The 20,208-nt window shown below is 38.1% G+C and overlaps 2 protein-coding genes across 2 annotated transcripts in view; one reads left to right on the top strand and one right to left on the bottom strand.

Moving 5' to 3' along the window:
* Positions 1–20,208, bottom strand: part of LOC134677476 (uncharacterized) — a 343,898-nt gene that overhangs the window by 226,873 nt on the left and 96,817 nt on the right. The gene's annotated exons all lie outside the window — the stretch shown is intronic.
* On the top strand, positions 14,006–15,403 carry LOC134677689 (uncharacterized). The gene is made up of 2 exons (XM_063536152.1): positions 14,006–14,185; positions 14,595–15,403. Exons 1-2 carry the CDS (start codon positions 14,014–14,016, stop codon positions 15,395–15,397), a joined length of 975 nt encoding a protein of 324 aa, XP_063392222.1. The 5' UTR covers positions 14,006–14,013; the 3' UTR covers positions 15,398–15,403.

Here is a 20,208-nt window from a genome sequence, read left to right as displayed (position 1 = left end):
CGGTCATGTCAACAACCAACTTTAAAACATTGTTTATTGGAATGCTATATAATCCTTCGTCTTTTTTAAGCTGTAAGTATTTGATTGCATTCACTACAATTTTTTTCACATCATTGGAATATTTTTTTGTCATTTTTGTAATAAAACCGTTTATATTTGAATATATTTTCTATTTGTTTACATCGGTGACATTCGATGACATCAAACGTTCGTTGTCAAAGAGTACTTGTTGCCAGTAAAAGAAATTAGTACCATTGAAAATCCGCAAAATGGCTAGGGTCAAATAAACTGTTGTCAGGCTTTAAGTTACTCGTACCTATTGATTTGAATTTTCCGGAAAATTAATTCTCTTAAGCACATTGCTATTCGTGCCTGCTGCGCATATTATATCTTAAAACAAGTCTGTGTTAAGGATGATTCACGCTAGACCGGGCCGGCCCGGGCCGTTGCGTCCGACATGTCATTTTCTATGATGCTGATCGGTGAATTCGGTGGTGGTTTCCATAGAAAACGAAGCGCCGGAAGCTCCGGCCCGGGAACGGCCCGGTCTAACGTGAGTCAGCCTTTAGGGCGCCATTTGACCTGTATTTCTTGTTATCATTTACTGGCCATAAGTGATAATACTCCGATAAACATATATAATTGAGGAAAATTATAAAGGATTTAAATTACTTACGTTGTTGTTGTTATGAAGATCTAAATAGATCTAAAGAAACATTTTCCTTATTGATCGCCATGATCGTGAATACAACAAACAAAACCAAATCAAGTGCGTAACAGACCACGCATAAAGGATGACTCACGCTAGACCGGTCCGGGCCGGAGCTTCCGGCGCTTACTTTTCTATGACATGGCAGGCGATCACGTGATGCTTTCCATGGAAAACGATGCACCGGAAGCAGGGCTCGGAAACCGTTCTCATTTGTCAAACCGGTTTCGTTCATTCGCCCGGGAACGAAAAGCATTTCGTTTCCGTTTGCGGTTACCGGTTAAAGAACTGTTCTTTTGAGATAACTGTTTACGCTATATACATTCTCATTTCGTTCTCAAGGAACGAAATTAACCGGTTAAATTGAAAAAATCAAAGTGAGATAGACGAGTAAGTATTGCTATCTCTTTCACATATGACAACGAGTTTAACCGAGAGTCTCCGAAATCCAAGAGTAACCGGTATTATATCGTTCCCTGCGAACCATAAAGTTCCGTTCCCTCTTCTTACCGGTTAGGAGAGAGAACGAAATTTGTTAGTTCGCGTTCCATCAATTAACCGGTTTTTAGTGAACGAAATAATATAACGGTTTTGGAATGATATTAACAGGTATTTCAATACCGGTTCCGAGCCCTGACCGGAAGCTCCAGGTCGGACACGGCCCGGTCTAACGTGAGTCATCCTTAATGTGGCATTTATTTACGTCTTGAGCCATGGAGCGCGCCATTCTCAGTATCACTTCCCCGGGACTCAAAATATCTCTATAAATTTTATCTAATTCGGTTCAGCGGTTATTGGATCCCCATACAAATTTCCACCTCCCTTGTCACACCCTTTTCGGGTGATATTATGCTATTTACTGGGACTGAAACTATCTACCAAATTTTAACTAAACTGGTTTAGCGGTTTAGGCGTGAAGAGGAATTTAAAAAAAGTTTATTTTTCAATTTTTTTTGTGTTTTTACTTCAGAATGGTGTCATTATGATATCATAAATGAATTCGGCATTTATATGAAAACGGTACCAAACTTGGCCTGCAGCTTAAATGACATAGATAGCAAGATCAAGTTGAGAGTGGCCCCTAAAAATTTACATCAAAAATCTCGGTGGCTCCACATCTTAAACCCATCCAATCCTGCCAAAGGAAATCTCTTGTTCACGCAACGCCGTATTCTAGGCCCAGCAGCTTCCGCTAATACTTCGAACACAAATGTAGCTATCACACTAGACCAAATTGAAGCCTAAATCTCCTAAAAATGTTTCAGCATAGCACACCTGTATGTTGACTATATCGAAATTACAAACTTTATTTTTATTTTTCTTTCAAAGTGAATCAATGCCGGGAACTCCGCTGCTTTATACACTACTGATACAAAGCTATCATACAAGACTAAATTGAAGCCTAAATCTCCCGAAAATGCTTCATCATATCACACCTGTAATTTGTCTCTATGTTGAAAAAAAAGAAATTTTTTTAAAGTAGAGATGCAACGGATAGTTGTTTGGAACCAGATATTCGGCCAGCGGAACTATACCTACATTTCGGTTTTTCAGGTGCGTATTCTGCAGGTTTGACCTGTTTCCTAGTGAACGTTCGCGCGGACTCATTTCTAGGTTCGAAATGAGTGCGCGTGCAAGTCAATGGAATTATGACTATGACCGTATCTGTTTCTTAAATCCAATTAGTTTACTCCGAAATCAAGCAATGTTACTATCCGTATCCGGCCGGATATTAGGTCACTATCCGGTATCCGGCCGAATAGTATAATTATAGCCGGATAGGCCGAATAGCGGATAGTAACCGGATATTCGGTGCATCTCTAGTTCAAAGATAACGGTTTTCTACACTTTAAAGGTCACGCCAGGGCCAGGCACTTCCTAGTTCCTTATAATAATATATAGAACGCACAGCTATCATTTTTAGACTCAAGGCACGCTTAGAACTTTTAAATAGTTATTTACGATTCAACTGCGGAAAAGAGGAAATTCGAATTACTGTAAAACGTTGTACGATACACGTGCGAACAAGTTATTCGCAACTCGTGTCGATTTAATTTATCGCCACTCGTTTCGAATTTCCTCACACCTCGCATTTGTATCGTAAATAACTATTTTTATATTACACATGTATTTTTTTATTTGTAGTTTATGAAAGTAACATTTTTATGACTTGCTCGACTTAGAACCGAGAACTCCTAAGTTCTCTAAACAATAGAGCAAGAGCTTTCGTTTGGAACCAGATATACTTATTATGTCTGTGCGTTGTTAAATGACATCAGCATAGCACGTGTGAACTTATCATATCATAATTTAAAATCGAGTGAAACATTGTTAGTCTGTTAGAGGTACGGAAAACGGTGAAAAATATAGATAATACTCCTAAAAATACGTGTGATACCTCATTAGATTCGTAATGATGTGTAGAAAAATGTATTCGAAGCGTGTATTAGCACACAAAAAATTACATAAGTTATTAACAAAAAAAGTAGAAAAAAGTAGATTTGTCTTATTTCCCAAATATCTCAAAAAGTATTAACTTTTAAGAAACCAAAATTAATATTATAAAAGAAGAGGATTTTTCTAATCAAACATTCCATACTTGCGGAACTGTATTTCCATTATTTATACTTCTTTTTTAACGCTGAACACAGCCCTTCGCGCCTCATTTTCGGGAAACGCGTGCGGCGTGAAAAAGCGATTACGTAACATTAAATATAATGTAATGTGCAGTACCTAGCTTAAAGTCGGACCAAGCTAACTATGCACAGACTTTTCAGTGCCTAAGTGTAAAAGTGAAAAAATGGCGTTTACAGTCGTATTTACACTGTGTCATACGGTTGCAAGGAGCCACGTTGATCTGGCCAGCAGCCACCATGCTCACCATGGCCAGGGCTATAACTACTAGGATGAGGATTGTTTTCGATGCCATCTTGAAGCGGATTATCTTGATGCTTAAGAGAATAAATTTTCCGGGAAAACGGATTATCTTGATGCTTAAGAGAATTAATTTTCCGCGAAAATTCTAATCAATATGTATGTCAGTAGAATATTCATTTTATAAAATACTTTTTTCCGGCGACTTAATCCGGCTAGAAAGAACGCCTTTTTATACCAAGTCAAAATTAGCCTGAAAGATTTAATCAAATCTTATACTACTTATACCTATTAGTTATTTATCAATTAAAATCACACAAAATAAATTAAAACAAGAGATAGTTTATTATGGGCAGTATAGAAATAACTTAAAGTCATAGCAAGCTAACTATGCATAGACTTCTCAGTGCCTAAGTGTAAAAGTGAAAATATGACGTTTACAGTCGCATTTACACTCTGTCACTCCAAAATCTGACATGTTAGCTTGGAATCTAATAGCAATACATTTTGCCATCCAGCGTGCAGCCATTAGATCCCCTATAGCCATGCGCGCGGCAGCACTCATTCTTCTCAGGGTCGCTCCTGCCGCAGACTTCGTTGCAGGGAGCCACGTTGATCTGGCCTGCAGCCACCATGCTCACCATGGCCAGTGCTAACACCACTAGGATGAGGATTGTCTTCGATGCCATCTTGAAGCGAATATCTTGATGATGATTTTAGTTGTGTGAAGACGCCTGGAACGCTGGCCTTTTTATATAGGACGAAACGTATTCGGGTTTTTTTGTTGACACAATTACATTTAATTCATAAATTATTGGCAAATTGTGACACCAGAATATCTTGGTACTGAGATTCGTAACAATTGGCGTTGATATAAGGCTGGTCAGGTTATCTCGAAGCGGTTTGTAATTATTATTGAATTATGATTAATTGTTTAATTTATTGGACCCATTTTCCTTATTTTGTTCCATGTTATAATCATGTTTTGTAAAATTATGTAAATTTATCCAGGCGATAATCAGCAAACATTTATTAAGGAAAATAACAAAACTGAACTCTCGTTAACAAACACAGATAAGAGATTTCTGTGCTTTCATGAGATGATTTTTTCATACAAGTTTCTACTTAGATAGTTCACGTTCAGATGAGGGATTATTACTGAATGATCTTCACTGTGGGTTCATAAATTACGTCATCATTTAAAATTATTTATTTATTATTTTTCGGGTAATCTAGGTATATTAATCTGGTAATAATATAACCAGATTAACCGCAACTCCTGCTTCTAATATTAGTTGTAAATTGTTGTTCAATACAATTTTAGTGAGCACATAATTTTTACTATTTCTATATGGCCCTGGCTAGTCCAATTACAAATCGTAAAGGGTATAGTTAGGTGACCAAACTAGATAAATTACCTATTCATCACGTGAACACGATTCACTTGGGTTTGTCCTGTAGATTAGTGCAGATGAATCAAAAGAAAACTAATTATGAATTATGAATTAACTTTACCTCAAACCACAAAGCTGAGGTTCCATTGTTTCATCGCCAGACCAGACAGATCATAGTTTCATTGTTTTCAGCGGCCATCAGATATATCGGAACGGCTGAGGTGCTCACACATATCTGAACACGCCTCTATTGTACGCGTTAGCGTATCCAGATATTTTTGAGCACATCGGCTACCGTTTAGTTTAGTTAGTTATTAGGTTTATCTATTAGTTTAGTTATTAAGCTAATTATTAAGTATGTAAATTGCAGTGCCCTTGCAGGGCTCATAGCTGATCTTGTTTTGATGTACCACCTTATGTAATGTACCTACCTATGAAAGCAATAAATTACTGAATACTGAATACCGTTTGACAGGCAGTTGATAAGATATCATGACCGGCTTTGGACAGGTTGAAGGCTTGGCTGCATAAAGCTGATTTGTATTATGTAATAAAGACTCACACCATACAATTGAAGTTAGGCACACTCTCATTTTAAAATGACATACAACTAACATGGTATGGACATTCAAGTAACATATATATGTATACTATATAAACATACCTAGTTCTAGCACTGGTTTTTATTGATATAAATAATAATAATCATTTATTTATTACATCCATGGTATTTAGATAACGGTCAGTACGGATATGATGGTCGTATTTGTCTACGTGACAGCGTGATAAAACGGTGTCCGTCTCTTTCTATCCCGCAGAGTTAAAAAGTGACAGTTGTTTTTTATCACGTGGATAAATGTGGATAAAGCGATCCATAATAGGCTTGCAGAAATTCATTGTGTATACTGACCATGCGGCTCTCAAATGATTTTTAAGTTTAGACAACCCCACTGGGCGTTTGAAATTATAGAACAAAGACATTAGAACAAATAGAAGTTATACATAGAAAACTTCACACACAAGTTTCAAGTACCTACTTAATTTAATTTAACCATGTCGTTTTAAAATGGGAGCTGGGACCTGGGAGCGCAACTTCGATTGTAACTGAAACTAAGAAAAAACCAAAAACAAACAATCATAAAAAGCCATTTTATTAATCGTAAAATATACTTGTATTGTACTTGGATAAATTGTTATCGCATCGCCTTCGACGGTACACTTTTACGTATATAACAGTTTGAAAATATTTTTCGTCGTTTCAATGCAAAGTGCAAACTACTTAGTTACTCAAAACATAAAACTTCTTCTTCTTTAAATTGTCGTTATAATAACTTTAATCATAGTTTATAAAACTAACGTTTTTGAATTGAAAGCTAAATCCGATGGCAACTGTAGCGGCACTGTTGCGGCATTATTGCTGCCAAATGCATATAACATACCTGGATTGCTTCATCTATAGCTAGTTACAAAGCAGCTCTTAAGATGTTTTACCTAGGTTATATAACCTTGTATTTCTTGCAAACCAAATTGCTCACAGCACAGATTCCAACTCCACCAACACCAGAAATAAGAGACGATCCATGGGCAGAAGATACAGTTTTTCCAAGGGATGGGCCAGCCTTTATCCACGGGTTACAGGAAACTAACCATGATCTAGCAAGAACAGCATCCACTCAAATAGACGAAGAAAGAGTTATTGACAGAAGGTTTGGTCCGCTAGTATACATCCCTGAATTCGAGCCTAAATTATATGTTGATTCATTTCCACAAAACCAAGGTATCACTCACGCAGATTTTGCACAAAACCAAGAAAGAATTATTGAAAAGGCAGAAGAAAACAAGGGTGTAGAAATTACTAGTAGAGGAGATGCTTTACCTCTAGGTAACGCACAAACCATGACAGTAGGCCTTTACGCTTTTTATTTAAATGACACTGAAACCCATTCCACAATGTCTTTCGTCAGTTCTTCAGATGCTCAAACGCGTTCCACAGTGCCTTCAATATACTCAGGTACTCAAAAGCGTTCCACAATGCCTTTTATATATCCAGACGCTCAAAAGCGTTCCACAATGCCTTTTATATATTCAGATACTCAAAAGCGCTCTACAATGCCTTTTGAATATCCAAGCACTCAATATCATTCCGCAATGCCTTTTGGAACTCAAGAAAGAATAACTGAAAAGGCAGAAGAATACGAGGATGTAGAAATTACTAGTAGAGGACAAGATAACGCACAAACCATGACAGTAGGCCTTTACGCTTTTTATTTAAATGACACTCAAACCCGTTCCGCAAGGCCTTTCGTCAGATCTTCAGAGGCTAAAATGCGTTTCACAGTGCCTTTTATATATACAGACACTCCAAAGCGTTCCGCAAAGCCTTCTATATATTTAGACACTCCAAAGCGTTCCGCAAATCCATTTATATATACATACACTCAAACGCGTTCCGCAAAGCCTTTCATATATTCAGACACTCCAAAGCGTTCCGCAAATCCATTTATATATACATACACTCAAACGCGTTCTACAATACCTTTTGGATATCCAAGCGAAGCAGAAGAAAACAAGGATGTAGAAATAACTAGTAGAGGACAAGATGCACAAACCACCATGACAATAGGCCTTTACGCTTTTTATTTAAATGACACTCAAACCCGTCCCGCAAGGCCTTTTATATATTCACACACTCAAACGCGTTCCACTATGCCCTTCCCATCTTCAGAAAAGACTTTAACAAAATCCAACGTTAATAAGAAAATGTACTCCACAACAGAAAGAAACATAATACGAAATATGCCAATCCAAAAAGGAAATGACCATTTCATGAATGTATATAATTACATGCGTAACCATCATGTTACATCGCCTGACGGTAATGATGTCAAAAGGCAGAGAAGACCGGTGAATTATAATTTAAAACCCAGAGAATTTGATGATACGCACCACTCTATAATAGATCAACATCAGAAATATGTTGATTACGGAACATCAGAAACACCAATTGCTATATTCCGTTCCAATCAGAAAAGTAAATCAGGGTTCTTGAAAGATGAAACAAGAAGTATCTCTTTACCAACAAATATACCAGGTATTGAAAGATTCAAGGAACCTTTACAAAGATTAGCTTCTATGAAAGCCAGCTATAATAATTATGAAAATAATGCTTTCAGAAAAGAAATAGAATTAAGCCATCCAGAAAATATATTCAATCAATTCGATTCAACATCAACAGAAAAAGTAAATGTAAATGAACGCTTCAAAAATGCACCTATTTTCAGATCAAACACGGACTATCCCACAAAAGTTGAAAGATTAATTCAAACTGATGTTACACAAACTGAATTGAATCCAGGAAAACAAACAACTGTAAGTCCAGTATATCCATGGAAACTAACAAAAAGATTTCCAGTACAAACCACAGAAAAATTATATGAAAAGCTTACGTCTGCGCCTCCATTTATTTACGAAGATAAAGAGCCAACTACAGATAAAGCTTGGAGAATTCGTCCAGTAACAACAGAAAAATTAAACAGTGTCAAACAAGAACCAAGGCAAGAAATCCAGGCAGTCACTTATAAATTTAAACCAGGTTTTGAATACGAGCAAGTTACTCAAGTTACAAACATGCAGGAGCAAATGGAAAGTGAACCATTTTCAGTGTTTTTGGCCAAGTTAATGAAGACTTTGGCATCTAAAAGCTTAAGTGATCTAAAGGGGCTCATAAGCCCTTTCAAACGCTCCATCACTACGTAAGTTTGTGCAGAAAATACTTACAAGTCAAATTAAATAATGTAAAAAAACGTGACCGCCGTAGTAGTCTTCTCAGGGAAATACTTTCCTATATTCTAAACTTTTTAAAGGTACAATTTAAATTTTTTAAGTGGGAATCTTGAGTATTATTCTGTCGGTGTGTGAAATTTAGATTCTGATGTTAAGATCGTATGAAATAGAACAAACACCTAGTTATACATGTAGGTAGGTAACTATTTGCATGTAAATCATACTAGTACGCAAATAAGTATAACGGGTTAGCACTGATTGACTAGCACGTTATCTTAGCGCGGATTAGAAAAGTAATATTTTGGTATTATTTAAATATGGATTTCTGCAAAGTAACGCCTGATTCTATTCATTATTGTAGTTTTATGATATCCAGCAGCGCCATCTACAGTGTTGATTTAAATATGGAACTGTGGTGTTCCAAATATGTTTTTGATATGAATTGCTGTCATGTCGTTCTGTCACACAATAAATAGTCTTCGGTTAACATGCACGTATTTTATTAATAATAGGTTATGGGCGATTTAAATTGATAAATACGGGGGGTTAGTCCAGTATTAGATTGCTAGTTTATAGTGTATCGTGTGTGATATATTGTGAGTGCGATCTGTGACAGAAATCCGAAGATGTCGTCACCAAACTATGTGACGAATGTGCCCAAGTTACGTGGCCGAGAAAACTATTGTGAATGGGTTTTCGCTGCAGAGAATTTTCTTATCCTAGAGGGCACGCAAAAGTTTATTGCGCGTAAGCCAGAAGCTACGGGTACAGAAGTTGCAGATGACGAAAAAGCCCGTGCGAAATTGATTTTGACAATCGACCCTTCCTTGTATGTCCATGTAAAAGGCATCAAAACTACGTTTGAATTATGGACTAAACTCAAAAGCTTATTTGATGACTCTGGTTTCGCCAGAAAAATTACGTTGTTGCGAAATTTAATTTCCATAAGACTCGAAAATTCGACTTCGATGACAGAATACGTAACGAAAATGGTTGAAAATGGTCAGAAATTGAGTGGTACGGGTTTTGCCATTAGTGATGAATGGATTGGCTCGCTATTATTAGCAGGTTTGCCTGAGAAATATTCCCCGATGATCATGGCAATAGAGCATTCCGGCATTTCTATCACGACAGATGCCATCAAAACAAAACTTTTAGACATGGAAGAGAAAAATTCAAATTTGACAAGGAATGGGAACGAGACTGAGACTGCGTTCGCGAGTACGTCAAGTTACCAACATAACAAGAAGAATAAAACCAAGATTGTCTGTGGTAAACAGGATGGCGGCGAAATGTCAAAAGTCAGAAATGTCAAAGTGATATGTTTTCGATGCAAGGTCCCGGGGCATTATCGAAATCAGTGCCCAAATATTGAAAAGAATAGTACACGTAAACAGTCGAATGCATTCAGTGCTGTGTTTTTAAGTACCGATTTCAAGAAAAACGATTACTACATTGATAGTGGCGCTAGTACTCATCTTACGGCTAATGAAAGTTGGGTTATGAATGCATCGTACGAGCCGGCTACTCGCGAGATAGTTGCAGCAAATAAGGCATGTATGCCAGTGGTGTGCTCCGGAAACGTACAGATTACGACTGTGACTCCCGACAGTGAATTCGACATAACTGTTGAAGATGTTTTATGTGTACCGAGTTTAACTACGAACCTGTTATCTGTAAGCCAACTGATAAAGAAAGGTAACAAAGTAGACTTCACTAAGAAAGGTTGTAAGATTTACAACAGAAGTGGACAGCTTGTTGCTACGGCTGCTTTGACAAACGGCGTTTACAAATTGAATATGCCAGAAAATACGACCAACGTTGCTATGGCAGTGTCTGCCGAGACTTGGCATCGTCGCCTCGCCCATGTTAATAGCTCATACATGGCGAAAATGAAGGATGCAGTGGAAGGTTTCAGTATTAGTGACAAGATTGACATCAGTAAATGCAAGGTATGTTGTGAAGGCAAACAATGCAGACTGCCATTTCCTAATAATTGCAATAGAAGTGACAATTTACTGAATGTTATTCACATGGATATAGCTGGTCCAATGGAAGTGACATCTCTTGGAGGATCACGATATTATTTGCTATTTGTGGATGACTATAGTCGTATGGCATTTATATATTTTTTGAAAGAGAAAAGTCAAGCTCTGGATTGTTTCAAAGAATTTAAAGCTAAAGTTGAAAATGAACTTGACAAAAAGATCAAGATTATAAGGAGTGATAATGGTCTTGAATTTTGCAGCAAGAAGTTCAGCGAGTTCCTGAAGGTAAATGGGATACTGCATCAACGGACGAACCCTTATACGCCTGAACAAAATGGGTTGTGCGAGCGCCAGAATCGTGTGGTGTGTGAGAAGGCCAGATGCTTGTTATTCGATGCTGAGCTTCCCACAGAATTCTGGGCAGAAGCATGTAGTTGTGCAGTTTACCTACGGAACAGGACAGTAGCTTCAGGATTGAACAACAAAACACCTTTTGAAATGTGGACAGGAACAAAGCCAGACCTAAGTCACCTAAGAATCTTCGGCAGTACTGTCATGGTCCACATTCCCAAAGAGAAAAGGTTGAAGTGGCAGAAAAAGTCTAAGGAAGCTATCCTAATGGGTTACCCAGAAGGGGTCAAAGGATATAGACTTTTCGATCCTGAAAAGAGAACATTTTTCACAGCGAGGGATGTAAAAGTTTTTGAAAAACAAGAGTATTGCCAAATTGAAGTTCAACAACCAACAATACAAAAAGCTGAAGTAGGGTGTCAAAGTTCAGTGGGGGATGAGAATCCAGATATCTCCAGAACTTTGACTGATTCATCTTTTGAGTCGATGAACCCTAGTGAGTATGAGGATGCAGATACCACAACTGAGAGTGTTTCAGTTCCTGAAAATGTTCCTGCTCCTGAGAGGATCGGACCAGTCCTGAGAACAGCAGAACAAAGAAAAGCGCCTGAAAGGTATGGCATTTCAAATCTATGTTCAGATGCTAGCAGGATGGATGATGCCAGTGGTCTTACACTATCAGAGGCTTTGCGCGGACCAGAGAAAGAGCAATGGAGACAAGCTATGGCAGAAGAGTTGAAAAGTTTCGAAGACAACCAGGCCTGGGAGCTTGTCAGCGTTCCAAAAGACTCTAGTGTCGTAAAGTGCAAGTGGGTACTTAAGAAGAAGTATGATAGTGAGGGCAATGTGCGGTTCCGAGCCAGGTTAGTAGCCAAGGGCTATACTCAGAAGTACGGAGTGGACTATGAGGAAACCTTCGCGCCCGTGGTAAGGCATACAACTCTCAGACTTTTATTTGCTTTGTCGGTTCAATTAAATTTAGATATTTCTCATTTAGACGTGACTACTGCTTTCCTGAATGGCTATCTTGAGGAGGATATTTATATGGAGAAGCCAGAAGGTTTTCCTTCATCTGAAGGTAAAGGGCAGGTGCTTAAGTTGAAGCGAGCCATATATGGTCTCAAACAATCCTCAAGGGCGTGGTACAGGAGGGTAGATGATTGCTTAACTGAGTATGGTTATACTAGGTCTAAACTTGAACCTTGTTTATATGTGAAAAATGATAATGGTTTGACTGTAGTAGCTCTATATGTCGATGATTTCTTTGTGTTTTCTAATAATGAAGAGGAAACCAAAAGTTTGAAGCAGGTGCTGTCTTCACATTTTAAATTAAAAGATCTTGGTCAGGTCAAACAGTGTTTAGGTATGAATGTGTGTGTTGATAAAGAACATAATGTGATAACTTTAGATCAGGAGGATTATGTTAACAAGTTGTTGCATAAGTTCAATATGACAGACTGTAACAGTGCTCAAACTCCTATGGAGGAGAGATTGAACTTAGATAAAGGTGAGAGCTGTGATACTGAATTACCTTATCAACAACTCATTGGTAGTCTCATGTACCTAGCGGTTTTGACGCGGCCTGACATTGCTTTTAGCGTAGGGTATCTGAGCCAGTTTAATAACTGTCATGGTAGAGAACACTGGGCTCATGCCAAACGTGTTTTGCGTTATCTCAAGAAAACAAAACACTATTGCCTCAGGTATAGTAGTGAGTCTGATTCAAAGCTTACCGGGTTTGTTGACGCTGACTGGGGCAGTAATGTTCTTGATAGGAGGTCCTATTCAGGATTTTGTTTCACTTTGTCTGGCAGTGTAGTTTCATGGTGCAGTAAAAAGCAGAATAGCGTGTCATTGAGCAGTTGTGAATCGGAATATATTAGCATTTCTGAATGTATTAAAGAAGCTATGTACTTAAGGTCATTGTACCATGAAATTACAAATAAGATGTCATTAATTACAATTTATAATGACAACCAAAGTGCCCTGAAGTTATTGGCCAACCCTGTGTTTCACAATAGGTCGAAGCACGTTGACATTCGTTACCACTTTAGTAGGGATATAATTGCTAAAGGTGTGGTAGAAGCAAAATACTTAGCAACAGCTGAGATGCCAGCTGACTTATTAACGAAGAGTCTAGGGTTTGTCAAGCACTTTAGATTTCTCGAGAAGTTAGGACTTGTGCCTAAGTAGTAGGTATGTGTAGTTTTTTTTAAAGCTGTTTTTTTTAATGCTGATGATGCTGATGGCTATGCTTAGATATAGTGGGGGTGTAGTTTTATGATATCCAGCAGCGCCATCTACAGTGTTGATTTAAATATGGAACTGTGGTGTTCCAAATATGTTTTTGATATGAATTGCTGTCATGTCGTTCTGTCACACAATAAATAGTCTTCGGTTAACATGCACGTATTTTATTAATAATAATTATGTAGGTAATGTATTTCAGACTATTGGTCAGCGGGAAATTGAAGAAGTTGGGTATGACGATCGGCACTTTCATTGCTCAGCTGACAACGTTGCTCAGCGCTCCGATGAAAGAGATTGAAAGTAAGCATGACAATAAAACCGAACCTTATAGCTCGTATCGTATAGAAAGGAAAAAAAACGTTATCTTCAATTAGCTTTCCCTATTAGGTCATATATTACTTCAAAATGGTGTTTGTGCACATTTTCGTTGGTGCGCATTCGCTCGGCATTATATTAACGGGCCTATCCTTACATTTGAAATCACTGTATTAGGTACAGTCGCCACACGGGATTGTTATGCCATTTAGGGTTCTTGCTAAATTAGAAATTCTATGGCGTATTGAAAAAAAATAGCCAGGACCCTAAATGGCGCAATAATCACGGAGCGTGATGGTACGTTAGTAATTATGTGAAATGATTGGCTTTTGCAGGACAAATCTTCACAATGCAGGTCTCGCTGGAGAACCGACGTCGTATGCTGGACGATGGAATCAACGCCATTTTGGATGAACTGGATAACGTGTATGACGTTAGTGAGGAAGAAGCTATGCAGAGGATTCTGAGCGAGGCCATGATGTACCCTAACACTAGAAAGACGGGGGAGCAAATCGTACAAGGTAGGTAATAGTTATTTTCACCACACCAACTCGGAAAGGCTTAGTTTGCAATAGCAAAGTTGCATTTTGCTATCTGTAATTCACATATGAGGCAAAGTAATCAAATGCAAATTTTGAGTTGTTTCTTATGTTTGCTGGTAGAATTGACTTTTGAATGATGATTTTGGATGATAAATATTTAATAACATTCATTTGAATTTGATTTTGTTTGATATTTAACATTTAATAAACAATAGTTAAGGTACTAGGTGTATATATAGGTGTCAGAGCGGAAACTAGGTCTTATTGGGATTAGTCTGGTTTCCTCACAATATTTTTTTTCACCGGAAAGCGATTGATAATTTGGAATTTAGTATTTCACCGGAAATCGATTTTTATTTGGACTCATAAATCATAATTCACGTTTCAGAATTTATAGAAGATATATTTTTGTATCCTATGAACAGAATAGCAGGAACGGCGTATGGAAACGTAGTTTTTGAAAATATTGGTAAACTTGCTGATAAATATAACACACCACACAACCTACAACATATGGCTAGGCGACATGATAAGCAATACCGGATTACTAAATGTAATAAAATTCGAAACGGTAGAATACATGATGAACACAAGTTTATATACTCACTTTCTACGAAATATCAAGTCAGAAGACAAAATAAAAACATTGAGAAGGAATATATTAATAACAAATCTCATTCGCATGACGAAGAAGATGAAGATGAAAGTTCTAGTGGCGATAACGCGGAAGTAGAAATTAAAATACAAATAAACAATAGAAAACATTCAAAACGCAATAAAAAAAGTATATTAAAGAAACACACCAAAAATAATGATGATTATACAAGAAGAACCGATGAATATGACCATGAGTTGCTTACTTCAGAAAATATTAAAAGAGAAAACTGTGGTTTAACTAATATAGATTTAATGAAACACGCAAAATACCCAAGAAAAATACATGTTTCCGGTAGAAAATCAAATTGGGAAGAAAGAGGACCACCGATAACTATTAGAAACAATGATGAAGAGATCCTTAAAAGTAAAGTTGCTAGTAAAGTAACTAATAAAAGTAAAGTTAAGCTACAATTTGATTGTAAAGCTTTACCATTTGTTGTTAAAAAGAAGAATATTTCAAATAGACAAAACTATGCCAACTTAACGGAATCAGAAATGATATTGTATTGTAGTGACGCAAATAATAACAATTAGTATTGTATTGTACCTAGCCTATACAGAACGTTAGTATGTACGTTTAGTATGTACTAAAGGATAGAGAAAAAAAAACAGAAGCTATAACAGATCCTTATACTTCATAATCAAGAGGACGTTTTAGGGGAAAAAGAACAAAATTAAAAATGAAACTAGTATGTAGTTTATTTAATACCCACAAAAAAATTAAAATGAAAAACTACTCCTACTACTTTTTAGTACATATTTGTTGTAATAGCAGCAACAGAAATACCTACATCAATTTCAATTATCACGGTTCATGAGATACAACCTGGTGACAGACAGACGGGCAGTGGAGTCTTAGTAATAGGGTTCCGTTTTTACCCTTTGGGAACGGACCGTAAAAAAGAAACTCATATTTTAGCTTGGGTAGTAATCGAAAAATTAGATATAAATTATTGTAAATTATAATTGTCATAATTTCATACAAGTTTTTTCATTTCGCTGCAAGAGTTACCTTGGTTTAACTTTAGCTAGGTGTTTTCATAATATTTACAACACCAAGTTTAGTCATCTAATATGAGGTAGGTATTTTATTTACCCCCGGATGAAGCATTCAAATATTTGTGTCACCAAAAGAGGTGACTTTGAGCAAAGTCAAATGATCCAATGATGAACTATAATAATTGAGATGTTGACATTTTGGGTTCTATATTTTGGTATCTAATAATATCATTACTGTCCTAATGGCATGCTTATTATCCTTTAGAACAGGGATCTCCGAACTTTTTTACCTGAGGGCCATATTGCGCCTCAGAAACTTTCGCGCGGGTCACAGTCGGCACCATGGGGGGTGTATCTGGTTGCTGCTGTTAGGGTTCTGAACCCCTGAGCCTGGCTCCCGCGGGCCGGACGCTTTGGGTGTCGGCGGGCCGGATAGAAACGCGTCGCGGGCCGGGGCGGGGGAGAGCCCTGCTTTAGAAAAAAATCGGTTATTTATTATTGGCCTGATGACAAGTTATAGGTATACCTAAAGGGGCCCACTGATTAACAGTCCGTCGGACGGTATCGGCCTGACAGTTGTTCGGAACTGTCAAAGTTTTGTTCTAACCAGTGCCGGATTCACCACTAGGCTGAGTAGGCTGAAGCCTAGGGCGGCAGATTTGGGTCAAAAAATATTGTATTTGCTGTTCAGATAGGGTTTATATGTTAAATTTATTTAACAATCATTATTTGTAGATTTTAACCGCCCTCTGTCATGTCAAGACAGTTCCGTTTCGAAGTACGGAACCCTAAAAAAAAACATTTTCTATCAAATTGCGCTATTTCTATCGAACACTAGTCAGAACTGTCGGTCACTAGTGCCACTACGTTATATGTAATAGTTGTATGTATATTGTCACTTGAATAAATTGTAATTGTAAGTGTGGGATAGGGCCCTGACCTATTACTGAAAAATATTTACTGAACAAACAAAAAAAAAATGGAAAATTACGGCCTAATTGCAATCGCGCCCGATCTTGTTTACCACCGCGTATATAAAGCCCTACTCTCATCCACTCTTCACACAACAGTTCTATACTTCACGCTGAAACTTGTAATCCAAGATGGCTGCCATCAAGACTCTGCTTATCCTCGTCGTGTTGGCGGTTGTCATGGCAACCGCCTTGGCAGTCCATGTCCAGCCCTGTGACATTGTCTGCGATCGTTCAACACTTGAACAGAACGATTGCTGCAAAGCCCATGATTATAGCGGCGGCAGCTGTAACGGTGGTAACACTATCAACTGCTACTAGGCGTTGGGTACAGTGGACAGTGTGGACACACTCTTACATCCAGGCTCCATTCTGCAAGATTTGAAGAGCTTTCTAGACGTCTGCACCTTGGCTAGCGTCAATCAATCCGAAGAGCATTCTGCACGATTTGAAGGTACACTATTCGATTTCGATTTGGCCTTTATTCTTCAAAATTTAAAGACCTTCTACACTTTACGTCGATTTCGATTAGGCCTTCTAATACTCAATTGAAGACTTTAATACCTTATTTAGAATTCACGTCACGTCTCTCAGCCATGGGGTTACGACAAGGAAGAGAGAGACTTTAGAACTATCTGAAAACTACCAACAAAAAGGCATCCTGCAAGATCTTTGATGTCTTTGTTCGATTCGCATCGGCAGATCATCTTCATTTGCAGATTTGGAGCTGGTTAAAGTGGTTAACATATAAGTGTTTATAATCTATAAATCTTTGTCAGGGGAAAAGCGCGAAATTTAATCATTTGCCGTATTTTTTACAAGCTTTCATTTAGCTTCACCTGTCCCGTTGTCGGTCTGTAATCAAATTTTGCAAGTTGAATTTGACTCACTTCCCGACTTCCAATGAAGCTGAAAATTGGCATATACATGTAAGTCTGGTGACAATGCAATATTATGGTACCATCGAGCTGATCTGATGATGGAGACAGGAGGTGGCCATAGGAACTCTGTGATGAAACAACGCAACCTAATTGTGTTAGGGGTTTTTAGAATTTTCTCGATGAGTATTAGTTGTTTGTCGTAAGAAAAGTACAGTCAGCGATAAAAGCTTGTACCAAAAATGAAATTTTTGCCAAAAACTTATTTACTGATTTATCAGAATATAACTGTGTGAACATCGTTCCCTGATTAACTATAAGTAAGGTGTGTCCATTAAATCCATATTACGCCATGACCTAAGCTGATCTTATGGGATTTCGATTTAGCTTTCGATCTGGAAGCCTAATAAGGCTTATTATTGGCCTTATTGCCCTTATCCTGCCATCGGACCTTACGATCGTGGCCGACATCACGCCCAAGCCAGGGCTATAACCGCGAAAATCGAAGTTCGCAAATTGCGGGCATTTTTCTCTGTCACTCTAATTAAGCCTTCATTGGAGTAAAAGAGAAAGATCCCCGCAATTTGCGAATTTCGGTTTTCGCGGTAGCCCCTCAGTGCAGCCAGTAGTTTCACGAAATACGTAGGTATAAGAACACTGTTAACAATATTTGACATGTATAACAATTTACAGTACATATGGCCCTACTTTACCGCACTAGTGCGGGAAAGAGCACTTTCCGTGCGTATGTCAAAAGTTTAAATGGCCATATGTACTGTGAAACGTACGATACACGTGCGATTAGGTAATTCTCCCTTCGGTCATGTTTTAATTTATCGCCACTCGTTTCGAATTCCCCTCTTTTCCGCACTTGTATCGTAATAACTGGTCTCGAATTGCCAAAAATGTTTAATGTATTGATATTTTTGCAGTTAAACTATTTTTATATGTAAAAATATTGTAAACGATGTCCTAATATTTCGTTAAAGGGAAAACGATCCTTTGGCCCGATATCGGGGCAGAGTGTCTACCGCGAACGACGTTTTAGACGTGTTGCCTCCTTGTCACACTTACGTGCTAATTTACAAGTTCGACAGGGAGGCAACACGTAAAACGTGGTTCGCGGTAGGCCCTCGGGGCCCACTTCGCGGCCGATCGTTCGTCGTCCGAAGACAGGATGAGTGTAATAATCCTTTTATTTACTATGTACTTGTGTTGTCTTGCAATATATAAAAATGCATTTGATAATAACCAATAAATATAACATATGTAATTCGTTTTACTTTCTTTTATAACCTACTTACACTAAAGTATTACAGTAAGCTTTTATTTACTTCCACCTGACCGTTGTCTGTCTGTCTGTAATCAAATTGAACAAAGTTAAATTTGATCCACTTTCCGATTTCCGATTGAGCTGAAATTTTGCATGCATGTATAAATCGGATGACAATGCAATATTATGGTGTCATCGAGCTGATCTGATGATGGAGACAGGAGGTGGCCATCACAGGAACTAGTAGTAGTAGTAAACACTTTATTGCACAAAACAATTACATAACACAGAGAGAATACAATAAATGTGTACAAAGGCGAACTTATCCCGTTAAGGGATCTCTTCCAGCTAACTTTTAAGTAACTGAGAATACATATGAAATGAACTCTGTGATGAAACAACGCAACCTAATTGTGTTAGGGGTTTTTAGAATTGTCTCGATGAGTATTAGTGTAAGGCCTGAGTGGACGCTCGAGTTGAGCGTGCAGCGGGGCGGGGAGTGCGGCGTGCATGTTCAACAAATGCAAACGTATCGGAGCGGCCTTAGTGCACGCTGCTCAAATCACTTGTGAGCCCGACGCCACGCTGCACGCCCCGCCGAACGCTCCGCTTCGAGCGTCCACTCAGGGGACCGATTTTTGAAATTCGACCACTCGATTTCGTGTATTTCGTTAAATGATATCTCCACTACTAGGCGTTTAAATTCTACTAATAGAATTGAAATCGAGTGGTCAATACCACTAGATTCCAAATATCGATCGCTCGTATTTCAAAAAATTTAATTTCGCCGTTTTCCACCGATTTACGAGTGACGGAATCGAGCGATCGAAATTTAAAAATCGGCCCCCAGGCCATAAGCCTCCTCCACTCGCGTTCGCGGCTTCGCGCCGCGATTCACGCGCATAGTCTGGAGGGGGCTTTACGCTTAGTTGTCTGTCGTAAGAAAAGTACAGTCAGCGATAAAAGCTTGTACCAAGAATGAAATTTTTGCCAAAAACTTATTACATCACAACACAAACAAAACAAATTAACTTAAAAATTAACTGTCGAAATAATAATCATAAGTAGGTAATCATAATAATTGAAAAATATTTATTAATAAAATAACACCTGCCAGCTGGCACCGATTTAAGGATGACTCACGTTAGACCGGGCCGTGTCCGGGCCGGAGCTTCCGGCGTTTACTTTTCTATGACATGACATGACAGGCGATCACGGAAGCTC

This window comes from Cydia fagiglandana, chromosome 26 (genome assembly GCF_963556715.1).
Source record: "Cydia fagiglandana chromosome 26, ilCydFagi1.1, whole genome shotgun sequence".
NCBI lineage: Eukaryota > Metazoa > Arthropoda > Insecta > Lepidoptera > Tortricidae > Cydia > Cydia fagiglandana.
This window is presented reverse-complemented; position numbering and strand designations above follow the sequence as displayed.